Source organism: Zeus faber (assembly GCF_960531495.2).
Source record: "Zeus faber genome assembly, chromosome: 22".
Classification (NCBI taxonomy): domain Eukaryota; kingdom Metazoa; phylum Chordata; class Actinopteri; order Zeiformes; family Zeidae; genus Zeus; species Zeus faber.
This window is the reverse complement of record NC_137209.1, coordinates 13,605,984-13,632,569: the sequence shown is the minus strand read 5'-3', so window position 1 is coordinate 13,632,569 and position 26,586 is coordinate 13,605,984. Positions and strand designations below refer to the sequence as shown.

At 48.8% G+C, this 26,586-nt stretch overlaps 1 protein-coding gene across 1 annotated transcript in view; it reads right to left on the bottom strand.

The window, feature by feature from the left end:
• nrxn2b (neurexin 2b) overlaps window positions 1–26,586 on the bottom strand; it is a 677,945-nt gene that overhangs the window by 356,086 nt on the left and 295,273 nt on the right. Inside the window, exons 5-7 of the mRNA XM_080022852.1 lie at window positions 25,859–26,160; window positions 13,576–13,620; window positions 2,425–2,586 (exon numbers count right to left, since the gene is read on the bottom strand). Coding sequence (XP_079878978.1) covers window positions 2,425–2,586; window positions 13,576–13,620; window positions 25,859–26,160 — 509 coding nt within the window. The remainder of the gene's footprint in view (window positions 1–2,424; window positions 2,587–13,575; window positions 13,621–25,858; window positions 26,161–26,586) is intronic.

Genomic DNA, 26,586 nt, shown 5'->3' with positions numbered 1-26,586 from the left:
GGCGGAGGGAAGAAAGAGTAAATAAGAGAGAGATAAAGAGGAGTGTGAAAGAGTGATAGCAAGGTCAGTGGCGCAAAGAGAGAGCGAGAGAGGTGGTGCTGGTGGAGTGGGTGCGGAGGCCGATGATTTCACACCCTGCGTCCTCAAAACACACACACACACACACACACACACACACACACACACACACACACACACACACACACACACACACACACACACACACACACACACACACACACGCACCCTGCAAACTTCATAAGGTTTCCTGGGCTTTCGGTCGCTCGGTGCCTTTGCTCTCCTGCCTTCTCTTTTTTCTCGTGCTGCGTGCGTGTGTGTGTGTGTGTGTTTTTCTTTCTTTCTTCCTCCTCTCCCTCCGTCGGACTCGCTGGCTGAGCGTATCAAAGGCGCCCGCTCACAGCGGCGGGCATGAAAGTTTGGCCGCCTCCCCCGCGACACAACGCTGGCAAATCCGGGGAACCGTGCCGGCCGGACGATACCGTGGGATGAAAAGAGAGAAATAAAAATGGAAAAAAAAAAGAAGAGAAGGAGCCGCCCTCCACCACCCCCACCCCCCAACGCGCACACACACACACACACACACACACACACACACATTGAGGTCCCGCACTATCCAACTCCTGCTTGTTGGTCGTGCCGCGCCGGATTGGAGTCATCTGAGTTTGGATGCATGGTGAGGGGATCTGAGCACTAACAGCCTCAAAAAACGATAGAGATCAAGGGGACGAAAAAAAAAAATACCCGACTGGACTAGAAAAGGCCAAAGACTTCAGCGACACCAATGAAATAAGTTTTGTTGATTTTCTGCCAGGCGACCCTAGATTTTCTTTGAAATGATATTCATATATTTTGCATGGTTTGGGCGTCTGGGCTCGACCGCTCAACCGTACCGGTGAGCTGCACAGCAAACACAGGCGTGCTCGGTGAGCTAGAAATATGAAAAAGGGACGCGCTCAAATCCCTCTGCTGGATACAAGAGTTGAGCCCGACAGGTGGACGCAGGGGGAGGTGGAGGCAGCGCCCATAAGGGTGCGGGAGTGCGCGGTGCCGTCAAGTTTTTGCTTGCTTCCTATGCAAGCTACGCCTCATTTAAAACCTTGAACTGGAATACAAGCGTTTAAGTAGAACAATCAGCCCTCACCGAGTCCGACTCACCGGATGTACAGTAGGTATAAATCCCGCCATTGGGCGACTATTTCAGTCAGCGCTCTCCTCCCCTTCAGCTATCTGTGGGTTACCCTTTTCAAAGCCTCTGTCGCTACTGTGAGTCCAGCGCTGGCAAAGCCCCTAAACGGAGTGTGGAGGTAGGTCTGGCTGTGCGAGACTACGTCACCGATGATCAAGTTATTTTTGTCTCTTTTGCTACTAAAAGGCCTGTCACATAGTCGACGTACGTCTTTTGCTGTTTCTATGTGGCCTTTTTTTTTTGCATTGCATTGCACTCTTTTGCATTTTCAGCACGAGTGTCTGTGTGTGCGTGTGTGAGTGTGTGTGTGCGCGTGCGTGTGTGTGTCATTACGATTGTTAACGACACTGCAACGGAGTGGATTTTTTTTTGAAGTGGGTGATTCTATCATACTTACATAATGGCATCAATTCATCTGCCCGATTACTAAGCACTGGAACCCCCCCCCCCCCCCCCCCAAAAAAAACAAAAAAAAAAAACGCTCTCTCTGCAGAGGTGAGACAGTAACCGATAAAAAACAAGGATAATTCAAATGAATAATGATAAATAAGGGTATACGGTGCTCTACATTTATCCTGACTCTTACCAAAGTAAATCCAGGGGCTAACAAATGGTAAATATGGTGTGATTGGACTCATATGCTTGCAGGGAGAGAATTTAAGGCTGTTTCCGGAGCAGATAAACAGCCAGGGGTGCAGCACAGTGCTCTTTTAAGCATGCATAATGTGATGTCAATAACATGAAAAAAAAAGTAGGATATTGGGATTGCATTACTAGTATTGATACCATAATACCAAATTTCTCTACCAAAGTACAGCTCGGCAGAGATCCAAATGATCAGATTGTTATGGGTTGACCGTGTACATTACCCAAACATTACCCAGCCCTAGTACTCTGTCTTGGCCACGCCTTAAAAACTGATCTCATCCATCACAAGTTTTTACCTTCATGTTTATTACAGAGTCCGTCTTAAATGTCCTTTCTTCCGCCATGACCGCAAGATTACAGGGGTTTCAGAAGGAACTATACGTACCTTACCCAGTAGTTTTTTAACTATTGACCTCTATAATCACACTCGTTCTACTAGTCAGTAGCAGTCCTGGCTCCTTTGATGCCCTAGGCCCTAGATCTTGAGTCTCGTGTACGTCGGTATCGTTGGTGTTGCGGGGGACCTTGGAGGTGGGTCAAGGTCAACGAGAGAGGCCGTTTCCACTCACGTCTTTGAGGCATCCCATGAAGTTGTTGCTCACGGGAGAGCCGGGCAGGTCGGCCGTGTTGGGGCTCCCCCCGATGTAGAAGAAGTCGTCGGAGCCCAGCATGGTGTAGTCCTCCTGCGTGTAGCCAGTGGTGGTCAGTATACCATCCACCGAGATGGTCACCTGGCGTGGGCGTGGCCCAAAAGAGACAGAGCGCGAGTGATGGATAGAAAAAGAGAGAGAGAGAGAGAGAGAGAGACAGACAGCGAGATAGCATAAGAAGGAAGAAACAGTGAAGGAATGAGGAGGAAGAAAGAAACAGGGAAAATGTTAGATTAGACGACTGCGGTCGGCAGGGCTGGCCCCTAAGTGCCGGACGCCTGATTGGCTACTTTAAGTGCGGGGTCAGAGAAGGGGGCGAGGGGTCCTTTACTCCAGAGTGCAGTTGTTGAGGTTCCAACCACGAAGAACACACGCTTCGTCTATCGATCCTCCTGAGAGTGAATTTTATTTTTTAGTTTATTTTTCTGGAAAAAAAAAAGCTTAGCAGGCCACTAGCGCTGGGGCTGCAGCAGAGTGGTAAGTTTTCTCAGCAGTAAAGGGATCAGCCGACTGATCCTTTAATCTCATAAGCAACATTTCAAGTGTTCAATCGATCAAGTGTGACGGTGCAGGTGTAAATTGGGTACGACCGCCACGAAAGAATCCCAAATCACACCGTTCCCGGTCTGAAAAGAACCCCCCCCCCCCCTCCCCCCAACCCCGAAAAAAAAAATCCCAAAACAAATGCTCCTTTTATTTCAATAAGTCCCCTCTAGTCACATCCTCTGTGCGAGCAGACACATCTGCGCTGGCAGTTGGTCGCTGGTGGAACGGAAAGGCGCCGGGACGGAATCAAACGCACCGCCAGGAGCTGATGGGGTGAGATAGAGTCGGCCGCGATGCGGAGGCTAAGCAAGACGCATGCTCGCTTTCAGGGTACAGATGCATGAGCGCCGCACTTCAGACACTCCCCCGGGCTTTGTTTTTGCTGGGACAATTGTTGGTTTTGTGCGGGACGCTTAAAGACCCGGCGGCGTCTGTCTACGGAATACTAAGTCCCGGCGCCACTGCCATTGTCTTTTATACCGGCCGACCACCCGGCTATCGTTCAGCTGAGACGTTCAGAGCTCAGCCTTGGGTTGGAGAAAAAAATATATAAAAATGGCGGAAGGCAGTCTGGGAATTAGGAGAGTCCTTTGGGTGTAAAACAAAATTTCAAAAAACTGTGTTCGGAAATCTTTGATCGTTCCAAAAGGAGGACAGGGATGAAATACGTAGACGTAAATCCGCGAGAAGCGAGGGAATAATTCATTCGTCGAAGGAGTTGCGGAATGGCAGGGGCACTGACGTTAACCTCAGCTATTTCCTGATGCAAAAAAAGAATCTGACGTTGAAGTCATAAGCTCTTCATTCTCCAGCAAAAAAAAAAACAAAACACCTGCTGGTTCAAAGACAGAGGCTTTAAAGGGATTTTAGCATAAAATAATCAATTCAAGTTGCAATGGATCGCAAATGGATCTCGACGCATATACCCTTTTTTTTTTTTTTTGTAGTAAATCACAAATTCTGTCAACATTAGACAAATAACGCTGAAAACAGCAGAAATGTGGTGAAACTACAATGACTATGTTATTTCTGGTTCGTCGGTGTTATATCCCAGCACTTGCATCAGAATAAACTGGTGCATTTAGCCAGCGATTTTCAGTCTAACCATCCGAATAGAGCTGGCCTGGCCAGTGGCAAAGCTTCACAGTCGTTGATTCAACATCTGTTGTTCTGCATGAATTTTGCGGCAGTCATTGCATAAGCACTGTTCTATCAAGAACCTGATACAACCATATGTTTGTTTGTAATTGTCTTTTTTTTTTTTTTTTTTTCGCACATCCAAGACAAAATGGGGGCATACGTGAAGTCATAATATGTTTTCCGGGGGCTTAGCCGATCTCAACTAAGCACGTTGGAGGAGTTTGGGGATACGGTCAGTACAACTATCATTCTTTTACAAAACAGACGGAAACGATCGTAGGAACCTGGGCCACCTGAGGCGTGATGGGAGAGGGCTGGAACCCGTACAACTGCACTCAACAGATCAACGACCCCCACCTCAGCCCCGACTGAGCGCTTAACTTTGATTTTTTTTTTGCTCTGTTTTATTTGTTCTCTCTGGTTGAGTTTATTCACATTGTTCCACGTTTGTTTGTTCCGTACTTCCCTTTGTGGAAAGGGCAACCCATTTTTATGTCTGCTGTCGCTACTTGGGGGTGATAATTGGCCTGGTGTGTGAGAGCAGTGTGGGTGTTGGCGCGATCGCAGTGATACAGGCGTTGTCTTTGGCGCTTGGGAGGGGGAGAGGCTGGTTGAACGGCACCCTCAACGGTCCCCCGCAGCAAGGAACGATACCTGAGGGGGTGGGGATGGGAGGTGAGGTAGGAAACAACGGGATAGGGCTCTAAAACAATGCATTTCATTAGAAGGCTTTTCTTTTCTTTGGACGCCGTGGGACCAAAGTTCCTTAACCACCCGGAAAGGACCTCTTATGGAGTACTGAGAGAGCTGGCGGTGCCTGGCAATGGGGCTTGCGTGAAAAACGCCAATGTAAATAGAGCATCTGGGGCCATAGGGGTCATTCATTTTGGGTAACTCGAGAATTAGAACACAAGGCCTGGCTTAGGACGGGTAGTGTACAGGAGTCATGTGGGGGTGTCTCTTGTTGCTGGATGTTGGTTGCGTGTGGGGGTTAGGGGCGGGGTGTTGTTGAACCTCATCTACAGTGCTTATGGCACCAGCGTTACTCCTTAATGCATTGGGCGAGCTGCCAGACACCTGTTTGGCTTCCAGCGGAAAGAGGCGGAAGTCTGAGATGAGCGAGAAGGGGTTTGTTTTGGTCCTCACTTACCTCTGTCATTGCTCTCAGCCTCTCTCTCTTGCTCGCTCCCTACTTAATATCACAAACTTATTCCGACAAGTCTCGGTGGAGCAATTATGTTTTCCATGCATGTGTTAAAAACTTGTCAATCGACTTTGGAACTGCGGGCATATGTCGAGGCCCCCGCACCATTTGAAAGCCGAGCATCCAATGTTGACAGGCAAAGTGTTTTCCAGTCCACTGTTTGCCCCAGGGCATCGTGGGAATTATTTTGTACAGTTAGTTAGTCTTTTGGTTCTGGCAGAGCTTGTTTGATGTTACAAGTCCTTGCATCAGTGTCCAAAGGGCAAAAAAAAGGCTGATGACATCACAGGTTGGTAGTTGAAAGTCCTTGCTGCTTGTGGGCTCCAAAGGCAGGCGAGGCTGGAGGGAGTGCACTCCCATCAAAACGTCTGACAAATGCCGAAAAACGCCAAGGCATATAATATTTAGACGTTAACAAGAGGTACTTTTGCAGCCTGCTCTCTTGTCTTTGTCTTGTCTGAGCCCTCCAGATTTGGCTGGGAGAGTTGCTGCTAAATGGTGTTGCGGATTGAGGGGTGGTTTGCGAAGCCACACCCGTACTGGGTGGATCAGGACAGGTGTGCAGGCTGCGTACCGGTTACACACGGATTGGTCTAACAAGCAACAGGTAAAACCCACATCCCCACACTCACCGGAGAGGAGCCCTTGTCATGACATGCTGTCCATCTGCCCCAGGGCTTGTCCCACCTCGCCCGCTCTCTACAATAACCTGGTATCTTCTCAACCCCATCATGTGTCTCCGTGCCGGAGGGTCCTGAAAACGCTACTCCAGTGGACACCTGTGGCAGTCGAAACTTGCCACAGGTGTCATTGTTGGTATTTGCAAAAGCCATTGAGAAAAAGATCAGGCCTCTAGTATCATATTCTAAGTTACAATCACATCGTCCTTTTGCATCATGGTTTTGGTCTGAAAATACATTTATTGCATTTATTATCAAATAAATATTTATCCTCGGTATCAACATTGGTGTTTTTCGCAAAAATGTCATGCGTTTTATGAATTGAATCCTCAGTTTGACACAAGCTTTCTGGTAATATGAAAGATTAAAGCTTGATAGCCTTCCTATTATGCAGCTTTGTCATGTTGAGGTTATTAAGGGTTTAGAGCAGCTCAACACCTTGAGACATGAGAGACAACCTTTTTTTTTTTTTGTGCGTCGTTAAAGCTGCTGTGACTGATATCGTTCCGGTTAAACCTGAATGAAGTTATTCCTCGGTGATGTATGTGGAGTCTGGCGGCTGTGATTTACCGTCTTTACAGCAAAATCGGCGCGTATACGTGGGTAAAGCTGCTAAAAAAAAGCGATTAACACTGTTCCCGTCACCTGTGAACGAGTATGCCTTTCTTTTTTTTCTGGTGTGTCACATTCGAAGTCAAGAGCACGCCGGAAAAGGGGGGCGTAATGGTTCCCGTGTGATTGGGAAAAAAAAACCAAGTAAAAGCAGCATGGAGAGTCCATGACGCACCCGCGCATCGGCCCGATGCACAAAGCACGCGCCTCGGGGCCGGACCTTCAGCAGCGGGGAGCGGCGCCGCTCTTCAGGTATTTCATGCATCGGAAAAGAGGTATAATACCCTTTGACACCCTTTGACACCCAGCCACGATCATTTTGGCCCCATTTCCAGACGTTGGTGTGTAAATGGACGTGAATATACATGTATCATTCGATCAGTTCATATCCGACTTAGAATCCCAAATAAAAATCTGAAGTTATTTTTTTTTCCACATGGGGGACAATGAAAAGGTATGTGGGAGTATCTGACCACTCTGCCCCTTGCACATGGAGCGGCGAACCCCCAAGAACCCCCAATCACTGGAAACATGGCACGCCCCTTTTCCAACGCATTTGTGACGTCGAACGTAACACACCAGAAAAAATAGAAAGGCATACTCGTTCACCGCCAATTAAGGTGTCAATCGCCTATTTAAAAAAAAAAGCTGCATATGCACATATACTGTAAAAACAGTATGAGAGACACAACCAGAAGTGAGTTACTGAGAGAAAATTGCCTTAAGCCTCCCGTTGCATCTGCGGAGGGAGGTTGCAAGCACAAAGTCAAGCTAAACTTGGTTTAAAGCAACATATTTCACCTCATGAGGAGGTTCTCACTTCAGCCGTTATCACCGGCAATAAATACTCCTCTCCTGCTCGGCTCCCGATTACGGCAGTTGCAAATAGACAGATTTACGACTGGGGAGAAAAAAAAAAAAAAAAGGTTTTTGTTGAGAAGTGAAAAACAGATCTTTCTGGCACCTCATTCGCATCCGAGACAATAACTGTGTTTTAGTTATTCATAATTTGCAACTGTTTTGCTGGCTGAAGCCTTTAAAAAATGAATCTCAGAATCTCAAATTGCTAGTGGCGAAGACGAGGTAAACAATTGCTTATGAAATTGAGCCATTTATGAGAAACAACCAATTACACCAAATGGCCGTTCCATTACGCTCGAGTGAAGGCCACATAATTTCCAGAAATTAACTAACACAAGATCTGTATTCTGCGAAGCATTAAACTTTGAATATTTAGTTGCCTTTCATGTTTCAACCGCAGCATCCACAATATGACGCAAATATTTTAAGGCAGCTGTGTAATTGATCACCTTGTCATCTGAATCATAAGGTAATAATTAGATAATAATTTCATAATTTGATGTCGGCGTACGGGGCAGTGAGCCGCTTGGGACCCTCCTGTATTTCCATTAAAATCAGCTTAGAAAGCCTGTTTTTTGTTTGTGCAAAACCACCTGCAGTTGCTTTCTCCCTAGATAAAATGTCTTCAGGCGAACCAAGGAGACGTACTGTATTAGCTGTGGAGGAGTGATCTTCGATAAAATGAGAATGCGATGAATCAAATGCGAGTCCAATCGTCAGCTTTTGTGCTCATGTAAAAGTCGGGTATTGGTCTAGCTCCCAGCGAGGAATTGACAGCATTTACCCCAACACACAGGTGCAACTCTGTGCTTGTTCTTCAACACTGCCCACGGTTCACCACGTGGATATTCTTCACATAGCTAATTGCCCGGTGCTCAGGGGGGACACAAAACAAACTCTGCTCTGGTTAACCTGAGCTGTGATTTCACATTTTCTTCTCAGGTCTAAACATTCAACCCCCTTGCAACTGCATTCGAGCACAGTGAGAAGATGTTTCCCCAAAAACCATGGGAACCAACATTTCAATAAGGCTTCCTTACCGCGGTCAAGCGCTGTTTACAGCCGGATGCCTCCCGCAGGGACCGTGAGCAGCGAAGGAGCTCAAACCAGGTGAATCGTTTGGTTTTCCCCGGTTTTTCTCACATTCTGCCCCTTCAGCTGGCGTAGACTGTATCCCTGTCCCCATTAGAGGGCGTGTTCCTTTATTTTAAAACCTTATCAATCTCACTGTCGCTGTCACCCCATGTGCAGCCAGCACCACTAAGGGACGAATTCGCAAAAGGATAGCTCGGCTTTTTGCGGCCGGTAAATCCGTGCAAATAACGCAAAAAGCAAGCGTCTGATTCCCAACCAGCAAAGGGTGAAATGCACCCCCTAACTGCACTGCCATGCAAACAGTGTCTCGGTGCCCCGGTGCTATTTGCACGTATTTAAATGATGAATTATTCATACATTTGGAGCAAAATTGGCCCTTTTCTATGCAAATGAGCCTGGTTGCAAAATAAACCCAATTCAAAACCACTGGCCCTAATAGCCACACACTACTGCAGAGAGCTGGTAGTCCCTGAAAAGAAAAAAGGCAGCGCTTTCAGTGCCTCCGCCCCGCACGCCATCACCTGTCAACATTGGATTTGAAAATAATGGCAACTGTCCGACAATCGACGCACAAAATAATGGTGCTATTGGAGGCAGAAATCTATTCTTTGCGAACTTGCCCAAAAAGGCGGTTGCACAGTTGGGTTTGCAATTATGGTATAAAATGAACTAGCAGCGTGAACTCCACCACGCTGGCAATGGAGACCTGCGGTGCACTCAGTTGAGCGTGTCGCCAGCTCATTAATGGCGCCTGACTCCCGTGACTCCGGGCTGCTGCCGAGTGGATCCTCTCTCACCAAGTCAACAGGAGTCAATGTGATTCCTACTATTTTGGTGAACAGGCACCTCGGCACCCTTCAGGCGCCATTGCACACTTCCACACAATTGCACATTTAAGCAGTTACCCGTTCGTTAACAGGTAAGCGCACAACTGTAATGCATTGGATACACCAGCATACTTTCAAAAGACATGATCATGCTTTTAAAATACTTTTATTTTTTCTCCATCCCAGTAGTGCACACAATGCAACATTTTGGGAAGGACAGAAAATCACAGGGGATTCTAGCACATCTTATAGGAGCCGAGACTTAGGACTGATAATATCAAAACCAACCTGATAATCTCCCAAAAGGTCACAAGGGTTTCTGACCGCCACAAATCAACCGAATGCCAGTGACAGGAGCTCGCTCTTCACTGCACTCAAGACAAGAGGTTTCCATACGCTTCTCTTCAGAGCTCGAAGAGTTGTCTGGGACTCGAAAAATCCTTGATTAAGTAATTTGGCGTGTAATAGGTTTAAGACGGACAGAGCAAACTCACAAGCTTTGTTTGTTGTCCTTGCTGATTTTCAAGCAGCCGGGCCATGAATTGAAACTGGTGTTTTGACATGAGCACCGGCTACGAGAACATGACACGGAATGCGAGGGTTTCCATGAAGTGGTTCATCCAAGTGATTCTGGGCAGTTTGCAGTTAGATCGAGGAGCTGGGGAGTTCAGGGTCTTACTGGCAGCTTGTGTTCGACCTATTCCCCAGTTGTGAAAAAGGAGAAGATACACGGAATTATGTATGACACGAATGGAGGCGTCTTTTTTTTTTTTCGTGAGGGATCTGCGACACAATGGGGCCGTGCCCATGCCTGGTTCTGGGGTACCGTGTTGTAGGCTGCCGACCGTACATTCTCAAACACAACGGTAGCCTCAGGCGCTGAAATCAACCTCTCACTGAAAGTAGAGGTTGGTTTCACAAAATCCACCCGAATTGCGCTAACCGAGAACTGACGACTAACGGCAACTTTGGAATAAGCCGACGAAATAATCCGTCCAGAGGTGCCGAGCTTACCTCAGCGGTGCTTTACTTACCATCAGGCCCGGAGTTTATTCACTGCGTTCTCAGGGGACGGATCTCGCGACGAACAATCTGTACTTACCGGCGGAATGCACTTCTTCTGCGAGAGGCGACGTACTATTATTGGAAGTGAAGCACTCACACCCAGGAAGCAGAAAATGAAGGGCAATATATGTCTATTTTTACACAAGAAAAGTGACGTCATTTCATCCCCCGACGGTCAAAGCCGGACCCACAGCGCGGAGACGAGGGAGGCTGAAGAGCGAGAGAGCGAGAGCGAGGAGGAGAGAGGGAGGAAGGGGTTTCGGGTTCATGGCAGGGGCCGTTCCACGGGTGTCTGGCAGCTGGCCGAGAGGCGGCGTTTGGGGGCGCGGGGTACATCGGGGGTTTTGCAACACAAACCTCCTCGGAGCGTTGAGCTACGCTACCTCCCTAAGTTAGTAAGGGCTTGGTGGTGACAAAAGGGTGGGTGGGTGGGGGGGGGGGGGGGGGCGCAAAAGTGCAGGCATCAAATGGTAAAGGGGTCGGGAGAGAGAGAAGGTGGGGGGGTGGTGTTCTACAGTTGCTTGGCCGAGAGTGTTACGGGGGTTGAAGGGTAAACGAAATCGGTTAGTACTTTAGTAAGTCAGGGGAAGTCAGACACAAAAATGGTTGTTAGTACAGTTACAACAAAGGTTTGATTTCAAACAGTCGATTAGTAACAATTGTTTTAGTAAAATTGTTGAGTAGTAGTAGTAGTAGTAGTAGTAGTAGTAGTGGTGGTGGTGGTATTTGGAGAGGATTCTTTAAAAGTCCTCTGCAATTTGATTTGCTCAAACCAGATCCAGAGTTGGACTGAATGCGAGTTATTTCATGTGAAAGTGGACTTGTTAAGTTAAGAATGAAACAAACAAACAAAAAAAGAGCCATACAAGGTAAGAGGGTGACACACCGTACAAGCCATGCACTTAAAGTGAACGAAAAATGGGGAATGGGAGGGAAATTCCGGTGAACAGTGCAACGACCACACTTGCAAACAAACAAACAAACCAAACATTCTGACGGGATCCGGAAGATGGTTTCGGGTAAACCCAGCCGTGGTTGCAGATAAATGGCAAAACCAGACAAAATGAGGGACTGAGGGGGTAGTTATCCCAGGGCCAGGATTTCATTGGGCACGGAAATGCGATGAAAACGAGGGGACCGTCCAGACACACACGTGCAAAATAGCGGGTGCGCGCTCCGGGCTGATGACGTTGTCGAGTGGTTGTTCGGACCAATGCCGGCATGCCAACAGGTTGCAAACTGGGTGTGGCAACTGGATGCTTCATATGGCAGGGATGACTCAATGGAGTGGAATCGATGTCAACCATCAATGGCGATGAGAGGGTTTTTTAAAGAATTGGGGAATCTCAGAGACTAAGGAGCGCTTGTTTGTCTGTGGTGAGTAGAACATCCCTCCCTCCCCCCCCACACACACACACACACACGCTCAAAAATACCGCTTTACGGGTCAAAATGGAGATATAGCGCTAGCCGCGGTTTGCGCAGTCACATTAGAGTGGTCAGATTCGTCGCCATGCCAACAATCCTCTATTCACCCATAAAATGAAACGCTCTCTCGCCTCTGTAATTTGTTCCCCTTTTTTTCCCAATTTAATTTTTCTCGGCCGCGAAAGATCGAGGTCATTATTCGTCTTAATGAAGTTGTGTAAAAGAATTTCACACTAGGTAAGTGAAATAAAATGAAAACAAGTCAAAATAACAAGGGTGTGGCTAATGTGTTTTATGGCCATATCCATAATATTAGGACCACTGATATATGTATGTATATATGTTAGCCATGATATATACATATACATATATGCTTAATACAAACTTTTTTTTTGTTTTTAAATCAAGAACAACAAAAGAAAAATCAAGGGGGGGGGGATTCCATGCAAGGGGTGAGGCCAATAAACTAAGAAGTAGAGAGTTAGTGTTAGTGTTAATGTGGGGTCGATCGCACACAGAAGAAACATTCCCAGAGATACACAGTTATCCGCAGGTTCAGTGACAGGAAGTAAGGACGGTACACGCCTGCAATGTGTATTACCTTTTTTTTTTTTTTTTTTTTTTTTTTTTAACATAACACAAAATAATACATCTTCAACATATATCCAGACCAAAATGAGGCGGAGCTAATGCTGTCGGACAACTTGACAGCGCCACATGCTTCCACGCACTTATGGGCCGGCCTTTTTAAGCGGCCAATTCCTTCTGTCCTTGCTGCCTGCTGGCTTGCTACGCTCCCTCCACCTGTTGGGCTCCACTCTTCTACCCGGTTGCGGGGGATTCAGGCTCATCACTCCTATCTTTCCAGCTCATTAAGTATGTATATATTTACTGTATATACCTCGCCGGGAGTGATGGGCACTAGAGCCCAAACACCCAAACTCAAACAGAGCAAGATATAGATCATTTTCAAGAGTTTCGTCAGAAATTAAAGTTCTTGTACACGCACGAGTGGGTTATTTCAGGTATCTAGGGTGATCTATCTTAGGAAAAACAATTATTTTATTAGTAAATAAAGCATATATTTTCTTGTGTTACAAGCTGTCACCGGAGTTGCCGCCTGTTCCTCTGATGCAGTCTCTGCTGTGTGCGCTCTCTTAAAAGGGTTCAATAAAGAAAAGATACTGGAGGGTAAGGGGTAAAGAGGGATAAAATAAAATAAAACAATATTCTTTATGACACAATGTTTGTTTTCTTCTCATAGTGATTCTTTATTTCTTCATACGGATAGTTTGAAAATAAGCTTAACAAAAGTAAACAAAGGTTTAATAAAAAAAGACTTACTTTCTTATTCAGCAGCCGACCTCTTGATTGAAAAAGTATATATATATAAATCGCTCAAATTATTTTGACGGTGGTCAGGGGGGTGTTTGATGGTATAAAAAAGCTGAACATATAAAGCGAGGGCTAAAAAAATAAAGACATCGAGAGGTGGAGTTGAGTTTCAGCTACCTTGGAATTGATGGCAGATTGAAATTAAAGCAAAGAGAATAGAGAGGGAACGGAAAACCCAGGGCAAACCAAAGTATAAGACAATTAGAATGATATCTACCATATAATGCAGTTTGTTTACCATAGCGTGTCCAATGCCTGCGTGCTTCGGGAGAAAAACAGGGGGAGGAAAAAGAAAAAAATAATAATAATGACAAACCGTAAAAATCAATAAAATACACCTCAACTCCCAAAAAGAGGAAAGAAAAATATAAAAAATATATATAATTATTGTTTCTGCAAAAAAAAAAATCTCCTGGATCGATAGGAAAAAATAACTAAAAAAACATATATATTAACTAATGACTTAATATAATTTTTATTTCTTTTTTTTTCCCCCACGTCGTTATTTTATATTGAATCATCCAAATAAAGAAATAAAGAAAGGAATCCTATAACGTGATTTTTGCATCAAAGGGTCTTCCGAAAAAAAAATGAAAAAAAATTTAAAATAATTGAGAAATTGAATAAACAAAACTATTCATTGGTTAGTATGTAAGTTGCAAGTTAAGTATAGAAAACAACGGATGGTTCACATTCCGTGAATGAGTGTTAGTCATTTGAATTAAATTAATTCCAAAAGGTAACGGAAATAATACTAATCCAAAAAAATTAAAACAAATTAAAATAAAAATTCCATAAACGGGATCATTCAAAATCGAGGAAGTCAGAAGCTTGTTAGTAAAAGAGACAAGAGTTAGAAAAACAACTTCCACAGAGGAGGAGGGGGGAGGGGGGAGCTCATGGCAGTTTTCAAAGAGGGTGTGGTTGTGATTTTTTTTAGTAAAAAGATGGGGAGGGAAGCACAACAATATAAGTATTCACTCTAAGAGGCTAAACTGCGGAGGGGGAGGAGGGGGGGGTGGGGGTGGAGGTGGCGGTGGAGGTGTTTGGGCGTTGAGGCCGGCGCTGCTCATTCGAGGGGGGGCCATGGCTAATTTGGCTGGACGAGGAGGAGTGCGAATCCCTCCCCTCAACCTCTTCCACTCAAGACCCCTCCTTGTCCCATAAACTAGGGTGTGTGCAGCTAAGAGGAAACTTCCCACAATGCAACGGGGGGGCAGAGGCTCTACCTGTTGGGAGAAGACAAAAAAACAAAAACGTAAAGAAAATAGGTCACGGACGTGTCTGTTTTAGTTGTTTTTTTTGTTAGAGGTGTGTATAAGAAAAACAATTTCAAGCGTTTCATTTGAGAGCGTAGGGGGGGGGGGGGTGAGGGTTGAGAGGGGAGAAAGAATGATGCGGGGAGGAAGCGACGGCGGGGGGCGCTCGGCCCGGTGCTGGGATGTGTGCATCCTGGAAGAAAAGGGGTATTTAGCAGAGAGTGCAGCCATTTGATCGAGACAGGTTGAAAGAAAGAGAGAAAGAAACAAACAAAAGGGAAAAGCGGCGTCGCCGATGCCCACGGCCCCTGAGGAGGAAAATAAAGACGCGTCAAACGTTAAGAAAATGAAATCCGGTGATGAAATTCCGTCCCCTCCCCCTGACCTGCGCCGTACGATTCGTGGGTTAAAGTCAACTTTTTTTTTTTTTTTTTTTGCTGAACTTGCCAAAAGGATGAGACTTCTCTCGGTATGCGGAACTTCCACGGCTTCTCGGCCAGAACAATGGCGTCCATCAGGGGCCGTCGTTGGGGGCGGGCGTCCGGGGCTTCAGCCGCGTATGTTTTATGGATGGCCCCCCCCATCTAGAATGGCCCCGGATCCTCGAAAGTTGTACAAAAATAAGAACGATAATGAATAGCCCCGGATCAATTCATCTGTCATTCTGATCGTGCATTAAAGCCCTCGAAAATAATATAATTAATACAATATGCAGTACAGTATGCTGCATACAGTACAGTAAGGCAGAGGGGCCTGTGTGAGAGTCTCAGTGCTTTTATCACGGTTCTGGGTTACTGCATACTGTACTGCATACTGTATCACTGTTCTGGGTTACTGCATACTGTACTGCATACTGTACTGTATACTGTATCACTGTTCTGGGTTACTGCAGACTGTACTGCATACTGTATTACTGTTCTGGGTTACTGCATACTGTATTGCATACTGTATCACTGTTCTGGGTTACTGCATACTGTACTGCATACTGTACTGTATACTGTATCACTGTTCTGGGTTACTGCAGACTGTACTGCATACTGTATTACTGTTCTGGGTTACTGCATACTGTATTGCATACTGTATCACTGTTCTGGGTTACTGCATACTGTACTGCATACTGTATCACTTTACTGTGTAACTCCATACTGCCCTTTATTGTTGTTCTGTTCAGTGTTACTGTATTGCTCTGTCTGTGTACTGTTGTATACTGTACTGTATATCTCCATACACACTTTATTCACGTGCACTTTGCTGCACATATCTGTATATACAAATAACCTATCCCATATACAGAACTCTATTCCCTTTACTTCTATTTTGTTCCCCCTCTCTGTATTACCTTTTGAGTCTTATTTTATCTTTATTTATATCATTCTATTGACTAAGGTGACATTACGTTTGAGGATTCAGTTAGTTTCAGTTAGTTCCCAGGTATGAATTAGGTTAGCTATTATGTTCGGTTTAGTACCTATTGTGCATAATCTCCGGGTGCGTTGCAAAGACATTTCACTGCATATATGTATGAACGTATGTTTATGTATGTGACGAATAAACCTCTTGAATTGAAACAAATTGATATCATTGATCAAAAACGCAAGTGGGGAGCTCCGCTGCATAAACGGTCCGTCCATCGGGCATAGTTGCGCAGGGAACAAGGGAATAAGGGCCCCGCGCATTGGGAGGCCTCGTAAATTTGTGTGGATCTTCATTTTCAATAAGATGTGTTCACAGCGATCAGCGCTGTGCGTCACTCACACCTGACGATCCCTAACATCCTCTCAGACAAATGAGACATTTGCAATGAAAACGAGGCATTCGATGAGAAACAACCCTATCCTATTGCGGCGGGCGGGACGCCACTCCGCCTCTGCCAATTTGCGCCCCTTTCTCCGATCAAACACACAAACAAACAAACACACAAACCAAAGTAATAATAAAAAATAAATAATAATAATCGGTGTGCTTTTATTTCAGATCCTGCGTTTATCTTCGTCAGTTTTCTCACCCGCGAAAAACAATCCCCGGTGCGACCCGTGCCGCGCTGCCCTTCCGTCCGCTTGGGCTGAGCCCCTGACGTCTCTGGATCGGCCACGATATTGGAGTGATGTGGTTCTTCTGGCCCACCCACTGTTTTGCGGACACATTAGAGAGCTGTCATGGCCGCCCTTCCGCCACCCTACTCTGTCTAATGACTACTGTTAACCCAATAATTAAGGAAGTACATTTCGCGGGTGGGTGTATATTTGCATATGGACAGAATATACCAATATACACCCACCTGCCTGACCAGCGCGGTTTCCAGGGTCTTCCTCCGCAGACAGAAACAAACGGTCGATGAAGTATTTCCTTTGTGAATAATTCAATGGAAAAGTAAACAATAGAATCCCCGGAGGCGGAACAACTTCAGGTTCAGAAGGTGGAAGCCCCGGCATGTTTTTTTTTTTGCTCCACCAATTCCACTCAAGCCATCTCCGGGTTGTTTCCGACGGGCAAAAACCCAGACGGCGGGGGAGGGGCACTATACCCGCCGGGTACGAGCGCGAAAACGATCGATCGGGCGGTTGGCGGAGCCGACATCACGGCGGTCGTATTCTTCATCTGGAGGTCGCTGGCTATCATGGAGGCGGAGGGAGGGAGGGGCAGAGCTAACGACGTGTACCGGCCGTTGTTATATGGGGTTGAACTGGATGACTTCCGGGGGCCTTGGGGGCGGCGGCGGTGTGCCGCCGACCAAGACCGAGCGCCCCTGCCGCTGTTGGCTCGGCATCCGCGTCGCCGGCGCCCAAATTCCCCCCGCCGCCGCCACCACCACCGCCCCTCACCGGGGGGGGGGGGGGGGGGAATTTGGGCGACGCCCGCACCTGCCAAAGTGTCTCCTGCACGGGAAGCACCGACTCCGGGAACGGGAACGCGGAGCCAACAGCGGCCCCGGTGGTCAGGAATGGACGGCAAAAACAACTCTCCAACCAGTGGGGGGGTCGTGCAAACTGTTTCCGAACTGTTGAGTGGTTTGGTTGTTTTGTTTTACTTCTGGCTCCGAGAGGTTTTTTTGTTTTGTTTTTTTTTTGCTTGAAAGGCCCAGCTCCGCCTTCAGCACGCCGGACATCTCTCACCTCCGCCGTGCCGCGCTGCCCTCCACGCACACACCGAAGCCAATGCCTGTGGAGTGACAGACCGCCCCCCCGGCTCCCTGCTCCTCCGTAATTGATCCACGTGGGAAAACGGAGCCGCACCCGGCGATGTTTGCCGATGGAGAATGAAGTTCCAAGTCATGTCAACAACCCCGACGAACGACTTGCACGCGCTGCATCTGTGTGCAGGGCTCCCTGTGCTATAAGGCCCTTCATAAATAATGAATAGAGTAAAGGCGGTGGGCCGGCGGGAGGCGGGTTCGGGGGCGGGCGGGGGCTTCCAGGTCTTGGCGTGGCTCTAGCAGCTTTAGTTTCGTGGCCCTAGCTCGGTTAGAGCGGGGAGGGCGGAGGGGGGGGGTTTCTGTGGGGGCGGGGGCGGGGGGCCACAAAGCTCTTTGTCAACACGCGCTGACAAAGGGGCAACACAAAAGCCTCCGCTATCAAGCGCCGATCTTTACGCACCATGTCACCGCGGACATTACTGAACTCTGGCTTCCGGCAAATAAGCTCGATAAATATTTAACGACAAGCTGTGAAAATGATCAATGGCTCCGTGCGGCGGGGCCCGGGTCCCTCGGCCTCCGATAGATTCATCACTGTAACTGCGGAAGGAGGCGAGACTGATGACTCCTCCACCGCCCCTCCCCGGCGCGTCCAATTTGCCCGTTTAAAAGCTGCGGCGCTCACGCCGGAGCGGGGGCCCGGCGCGGGAATGCGGGAGGTGTGAGCGCTGGCTCATCACTGCGTCCGCGAGAGAACTCCCCGAGTGACCAATCGAAGGGGGGGGGGGGCGATTGAAACACAAAATCCGGGTGGCGGGCGACACGGCCGAAGGCAACCGTCTCGCGCGGCACAAGTGTTTTGGGTGAGCTCGGTCGCTCCAGACTGTTGTGGCTGCCGTGGCCAAAGCCCACACCTGCTCGCTCGTCACGCCCACGTTGGTCATTGTTTCTCAAATATTTCTCGCATGTAAATATCCCACTGCAGCACTAGCAGTCATCCCCAAAAAAGGTGGCCGTGATGTATTTGTATGTATGAGGTACTGATATCCACGGTGGTATCCATGTCAATACATTGGAGTATTTGATGAATCTCAGGCGTGAGCGACAAAAAGGCGACAGGGGGTGTGTGTGTGTCTATCGGTGTAAGTTAAAAAATAAATAAATAAATAAATATTTTAAAAAAAACCTCCTTTGTGTGTTTGTTCATCTGTTAGCTCCCCGGCGCGCTGACACGCAATCGGGAGCGGACACTTTTGTATGCGCGTCGTGTCGAGGAGTGAGCGCCGGGCTCCAAATTTGCGCGCCCGGATAATACGCAGACACTTTAGGCGTGACCTCGGCAGAACGGAGTGGATCTACACACAAATTCAAAATGGCTCTTTCAGGTACATTTGGTTCTGCCGTCATTCCAATCATTCCAAATTCACTCCGGCAAACCCCCTCCGATCTCTCTCTCTCCCCCTCCCACTCTCTCTCTCCCTCTCTCCTACTCACTCAGTGTCTCTCTCTCTCTCTCTCTCTCTCTCTCTACCCTCCGCCATTCCGCGAGTCTGCCTCCAAGAAATGAAAACTGGCAGACGGGCTTGAGGTGCAAATATAAACGTCACCACAATTATTCCGGGGACGAAACCCCTGCAAATAAACAGTTTGTGCGCGCTTGCCGTGCGGGGGCGCGTGCGCATGGAAGCGGCGAGAAAAGATGCCTTGTCTTTCGTAACGGAGACCATCCATTATTCTCCCTCCCTCTCTCTCTCGCTCTCTCTCTCTCTCTCTCTTTGGGTGCCTTCCTCCCGCATCTCTATCATTGCTGCATCTCTCCCTCTTCCCCCTCCGTCCCCGTATACATATATACGTATATATATATATTGGGGTTCGGTGGGAGACATAGACATCTTGGCTTTTACTCGAAAAAGAGTGCCCTTTAGGTGCCCCTACGGGAGAGGAAGCGGTGTAAAGTGCCCTCGAGAGACACTGGGTGGTGCCCTCACCAGGCTCCCAGATATTATGCCGCTGTCCGTTGTCAGCTCCTGATGGAGCCACTCCACGGATCACAATCACGACGGCCGGCTTGGGTTCAGGGGTTACCGTTCACATTCATGGGTTGATGTCATCGAATTACGTCTTCGGCCGTCCCCTTTTAAAAAGCTGTGCGACGTGCCATCGACCTCGCCCCGACAGCGGCTCAACTCAAGACCACGTCGATTCCGAACGCGTCCCCCCACCTGTAAAGCGGCGGAACGCCGTCGTTCTTTCCCCCCCCGTTTAATCTCCCCTTCTCCATCCCGTACGTCCGCCGGGGGAGCGACTGGATCGGGGCAACGAGGGAGTTAACGCGGCTCCGAGGCTGCCGCGGACGGCGCGGAAGATTCATGACCAAACAGGGGCGCCCGACACTGTTGCTAAGTGACAAATTGCTGCCGAGAGAGAGAGAGAGAGGGGGGGGGGGGGGGGGTGCAGAGAATGAGGGATGAAGGCAGAATTGATTTGGTCAATCTTCAGATTTTGGCCCCGGCCGACTCGCTCTTCTCGCTCGTGGGGGGGGGGGGGGGGGATGCTAAGGGGGGCGGAGAGAAAGGGGGGGGGGTAATTGCCGAGCCCGGCGTTGATTGGTGCCGTCCCGCCTTTAGCACGTGAAATAAACGAAGGCTTTTTGATTTCGGCGGCGGGGCGTCCGCACCGAGAGGGTCATTGTCTAATCTCGTTTCGAAATAATTTGCGTATTTCGCAGGGAGGAACCCAGGTGCACAATTTACATAGCAGGGCTGCGGCCCACCGTTCCGGAATTTGTTTGGCGACGATTATTTCCTTCCATGAAGGCTCCAAGTTGACGCTGTTCGTACCCGCTGCGCCTGAGTTGAATTCCCGCTACTGAGAGTCTCCTTCCCAGGCTCCGCGCACTGGATATTGTATCGCGCATCCCATGATGCAAGATCCCAAGCACACGTTGTGGAATTTGAGGTAATATTTGCGGATGGGGTGTAGACGGTGGGAGCCGTAAGGGCTCGCAGTGTGGAGCCATCGAGTCGCAAGCCCCTGTTTTTATTCCGCGCCGCGAATCCCGTTTCCCGACGAACGCGTGTGATCGTTTCAGGATCATTTGCACGGCATTCAATTTAAACGGCTCAGCGGGAAGAAAATCACAAATAAAAAAAATATATATATATATATATTTATATATGAACCTCAATTACAAATAGAGTCGTCCGAGTGGAGCGGATTACATGTCCCGGCATAACCTTCCCAGAGCGGGGGTCCGGTGGCAGATCAGACCCCTGGGGTTGTTTGGGGGGTGGGGGGCAACCAATGTGGCAAATGTGTTTAATCCTCTCCCTACGCACGCGCACGCGCACACAGCAGCTTGCAGGCAGCCCGTACAGTGTTACCAGCTTTCAGCTAGCAAATGGAGGATTTTTCCTTAACCAAAACACTGCTTACAAGACACAGCGTGGCGGGAGACATGTCAGCGCGGCGCCATCAAAATTTTTTGAGGACGCGCAGGGGCGCGTAAGTTGATTAGCCCGTGTCGGCGGGGTTTCCCGGAGACTCGGCGGCGGGAGCGCGTGAAGAGTGCGCCGTCAAAGAAGCCGCTTATTAACCTGCGGCGGCTGCGCGGCGTGTGTGCGCGTCGCGAGCGTGTCGCCTTTTTCCCAATCGACCCGTTTTTAATATCCAGACGACCCTCGTGCTGTGAGTGAACGCTGCACCGCATCGCTGGCTCCATCCGCCTCTGCCTCCCCTCCCTCCCTCCCTCCCTCCCTCCAAAGGGCACTGAGGGTCAGTCTGGCCACCAGGGATGAAGTCTGCATGATGGTAGATCATCATGTCCAGGGGGAAGATGGGGGAGTGTAAGGGATAGAGGAGAGGATTGGGGGAAGAGGAGAGTAGGGAGGCCCGTCTCGCTTGTGTAAAAGCCTCAGTGTTTGCTTAAGTGTGTGTTTATGGGTATGTTTCCGTGTGTGTGTGTGTGTGTGTGTGTGTGTGTGTGTGTGTGTGTGTGTGTGTGTGTGCACGGTTGGCGAGCATCTCACTGATGAGAGGTCACGCCAAGTGTCCTTGCCTGCCTATCACACACACACACACACACACGCACGCACTTATATTTAAACACTTGCAGTCCCACCGACCGCCACTACGGGGAGCTCTGAGCCTTTGCTGTGTGATCTGCCTCTTCCCTCCACCCTGACACTCACACGCTCTCTGCTCTCGGTGTGATTCTCTCTCTCTCTCTCTCTCTCTCTCTCTCTCTCTCTCTCTCTCTCTCTCCCTCCCTCTATTTTGGCAGAGAGTCCCTATCACCCCACCTAATTCTGTCTGCTTCATTTTACCCCGTACAAAGCCGACAAATTTATAGGTTTTGGGGGGAGGGCTGGCGAATGGAACACACACACAAAACACAAATGTGCACACACTCACACACACACACACACACACACACACACACACACACACACACACACATTCATAAATGCACACACACACACACACACACACACACACACACACACACACAAACACACACACACACAAGCACGGCAGTGGAGCTGAGATGGGATTTATGGGCTGGACTTCTTTTGCCTTTCTGCTCATTGTTGCTGCAGCAGATATGCATTACATCCCAAAATGCTATTAAGGCCAATTGATGGCGACCAGAGCTGCAAAACAGCAGAGCAGGAGCCTTGGTGGGACGCGGACGGTCGGACTCCTGGCTATTTACAGTGCGCAGCCTCATGCCGGATCGAATGTGAATAGTGGTGGGTACAGCTATTTCAGCCCATAATAAGGCCATCAAATAGACACACACATTCCACCGGATTTCATTTGCATTGAGCAAAGAGCAATTAAGATGAAATCTTCACTTGTAGAAACCAAACCCATTGGGATCCTCGCTCTCATCGCTGATCGGAGGAGTCGGTCGTAAATAGGGTGGGGAGAAAAAGACGTGTCGAAAAGTGTACGTGCGCGCGTGCGTGTCTGTGTGTGTGTGTGTGTGTGTGTGTGTGTGTGTGTGTGTGTGTGTGTGTGTGTGTGTGTGTGTGTGTGTGTGTGTGTGTGTGTGTGTGTGTGTGCGTGCGTGCGTGCATGCGTGCGTGTGTGTGTGTGCGCACTAGCCGGGTCAAAGCCATCGTTACCGCCGGCAACGCCCGTGCTTGTCTCGACCGGCGTAAACCTAGACGGCTCCTCAACGCGTGGGGGCCGCCCGGCTGCTCAACGCAGTGGAGTAACCCGCTGACTGAACTGATTTAACCGTTAAATAAAAAAGGCCCAAACACCACACACACACCCCGCGGCCATTGGATTGGGCTGACGTGGGATTTGTGGACAGTGAGCTGAGAGCGAAGGCGCTGGCACGGCTTCCATAGATGGCTTGGACTGAGAGGCCATGATGATGTCAGAGCCGTTCCGCGAGCCAATGGCGCTTGAGCGCCGGCCGCCGGGTTTTGCTGTATTTACTCCGCAACTTCCACTGATTTCACCTTGTCGGTCCGCCAAAAGCTGTTTCCGAACAAATTTCATGCTAGAAATAAGCAATCCCGTGGCTGAGTCTTCACTCATATAAGATGTACACGGCCTCGTTTGAAAGTTAGTTCCGACTTTGGTTGCCGTTCTCCAAGCTCGTGTGAGACACGGACACCGCGACGCGCTGGGACTCTCGGGCGCAGGGATTTTTATTTTTTTTTTCCCGTGTAAACGTCGGAAAACAAAATAAAATAAAATAAAATACAATTATATTAAATAATTTAATAAAACAATAAAAAAAACCACCTGCAATAAAAACACTTTTTACTGGTTTATTTTGGAGAAACACGCAGCGGATCGCACACCACAGCCGACATTCTATCTAACGCATACTTAATCATGTTTTTGGAAAGAAACACAGCAGAATTATTTTCTAAAAACTTACATTTCCACCATCTGCAGTTTATTCACAGACAGTTGGTATTAATCGCTCTGTTTTTGAAATGTATCTGTGTCGAGTTACTCAACATGAGTTACTGTGACGTACGAAGAGTACGAAAATCCGAACGGGCTGTTTCAGGGCATGTTTTCTGATAAAGGCTGCCCACAAAAACACCGACTTGAGTCGTCTTATTTGACAGTTTGTCGGGGTAGGCCTATCAGAGAGAGCCAGACCGTCTGCGCACAAGCAGTGAAAAAGTGGGTTTTTCCCCACAATAGGTCCCCCTGTAATATCTCCTCTGCATAGAGAGACAGACAGCAGATCAGCATCCAGATCTGAATCAATGTTTTCATGATTATTTGGTTGCGTCGATACGTGTGTGTGTGTGTGTGTGTGCGTGTGTGCGTGTGTGTGTGTGTCACTTGCCCGGTGGTCAGTACGGCGCAGTCGGCGGAGGCGGCGCCGTCTCATACGGTTAATCTCTAAAATCGCATCGGCCTCCTAAACTCATTAAGCCGGTCTCACTCTGCTAATCACACACAACACCACGGCACAGCGCGTTTGACCCCGACCACTCGGACCAAGTGTGTGTGAGTACACGTGTGTGTATGTGCACTCGTGCATGTATTAGGCATCTGACTCTGTGTGTGTGTGTGTGTGTGTGTTTGCGTGTGAGCGTGTGCGTGTGCGTGTCACTGCGATCATTTGCCCTTTACCCCGCGGCGGGCTGAGCATATGGCCGTGCGGTATTTGCTCAGAACATCCCAGCCCATTTTCACACGTCTGACACGAGGAAATAGAAAAAAAAAAGAATCTCTCAAAAATAATTAGTTTGCTTTGTGGGTTTGCGGCCGCGAAACAGGGGAGGGCGATCCTTCGGTCGAAAGTAAAAAGGGCCTTTTTTTTTTTTGGTTGTTGTTTTTGTTCTTTTCTGCTGAGTTTGTTCTGTTGTGCTCGGGGATAAGTGTTTTTCCGCAGGTCCCGCACAAAGGAGCTGCTTTGTTTGTGGTTGTTTGAGCAGCTCGCGTCGCGGCCGCTCTGCAACAAAAGCCCCTCGCGACGGCCATTATTAGTGCTGATGAGCAATTCATTACTGTTACAATCACCCAAACACTGAGAAGAGGTAAGCAAGAGAAATTGATCAGATCTCACTACCGCTATCTGCAACCGCCAATTGAGGATGCATCCGTGCGTGTGTGAGTGAATGTGTGTGTGTTTGTGTGTGTGCGAGTGTGTGAGTGTGTGTGTGTGTGTGTGTGTGAATGCCTTTGTCAAACTCGAACACAAGGACACGCACACGCACGCACACGCACACAAACAGAGATATACATCAACGCTCACAGTCGCAAGCAGTTAAGTTGTCTCGCCTACTTTGTTTCCCCATTACCTGGGATTAAAGGTTTTTCTTACAAAAGATGTGTGTTGGGTAATTTGTGCAGAAAGGGTGTAAGTGCATTGTCGCCTCTGATAAATTCGGTCGCACTCTGTGTTGGAGTGCATTATGTGCATGCACACTGAGTAGGACGCCACCCCTGCTTGGGCATTAATAACTGCTGAAACCCGTTCCCCCCGGGGTAACCGCTTCCTGACGAGTGCCTGCAATGAAAATAATTACATTTAAACGGTAAAGACGCTCAACAAGTCAAACTTCCTGAATCAGATTGGATCAAGTTACCACCGAGTGATGTCACTGGTTGTAGGCAAGGTCAGTGACATCACGAGCCCCTGATTCGAGCCAATCAGGTTAAGCAATTGCGATGCCTGGCTGCAGAAGAGCGACGTCCGAATTTAGGGGTTTGGTCAATATTTAAATAAAAGCCAATGTGAAGCTAGTTCCCGGCTCTGATTATCACCAGCCTCTACATCTTTGACCCTCCTCTCCCCCACCCTGTGAATGAACGAGATCTGACGTAGATCTTTGGTTGTTTTCTGAAAGAAAAAAAAAAAAAAAAAGGGGGGGAAGGGCGAGGGATCAGAAGGACGCACGGCGCAGCTGCTGCGCTCGTCTCCAACCTGTCAAAGAGGAACACGGAGGATGGCAACGGCGCTCCCGATGGAGGACGGAAAGAGGAAGTGAGAGATGTGGACAGTGAAGACAGATGGAATCAAACTGGCCCCCCCCACTGTACCGTTCTGAAAGGGTCTCTCGGATGTCGTGGGTTTATTTTAGCGGTGGGTGGTGTGGCCGGTGTCGGCGGCGTGGGCTTACCTGGCGCAGGTTGCGGGTGACGCGCACGTCGTGCCAGGTGTTGTCGTTGAACTTGCCGTTGACGGGCTCCACCAGGGCCTCGAAGGCCCCCGAGCCCAGGTTGATCACCAGCCACACGGCGCCGCTCTTCAGCGACAGGTTGACGTAGTCGGCCGACTTGCCCGTGTGCAGCATCAGGCCGTTGCGCTGCAGCGTGCGGAAGGAGAGCGTGATCTCGTCCGTGCTGCTCTGGATGGGCGTCAGCGACAGGTCGTAGCAGAAGAACTCGTTGCCCTTGAAGGTGGCGACCGACTCCTCCTTGCCTGGGGAGGAGGGGAGAGCAGAGGGGCGGGGCGTGAGAAGAGACGTGCGGCAAACATGACGGCCATGCGGCTCAACGCCGCCGCGGCCACGCTCGCGGAGGATCGCAACGGACAGCCGCGGTCGTCGCAGCTCACGGTAGCTCCCCAGGGACACGGCCTCTCCCCGGTAGGGTAATCTAAACCGAGGATGCGGCGACAAAATTTGGCTCGGGCAGAGTACAAGGACTGAGCACAAGTGATACCGAGTAGCGAAACAAACGGCGACAATTGTCAATACGTTGCAGTAAAAGCGAGAGTTTTCACCAGCTCGTAGCGTTTATACAAGGGCAAGAACACGAGCGACGCTTCGACCGCCGGCGACGGCGACACCTCACTCGGCTGGCTCCGATGGCTCCACCTGCCCTGTCACTACCGACCAGCCGCTCT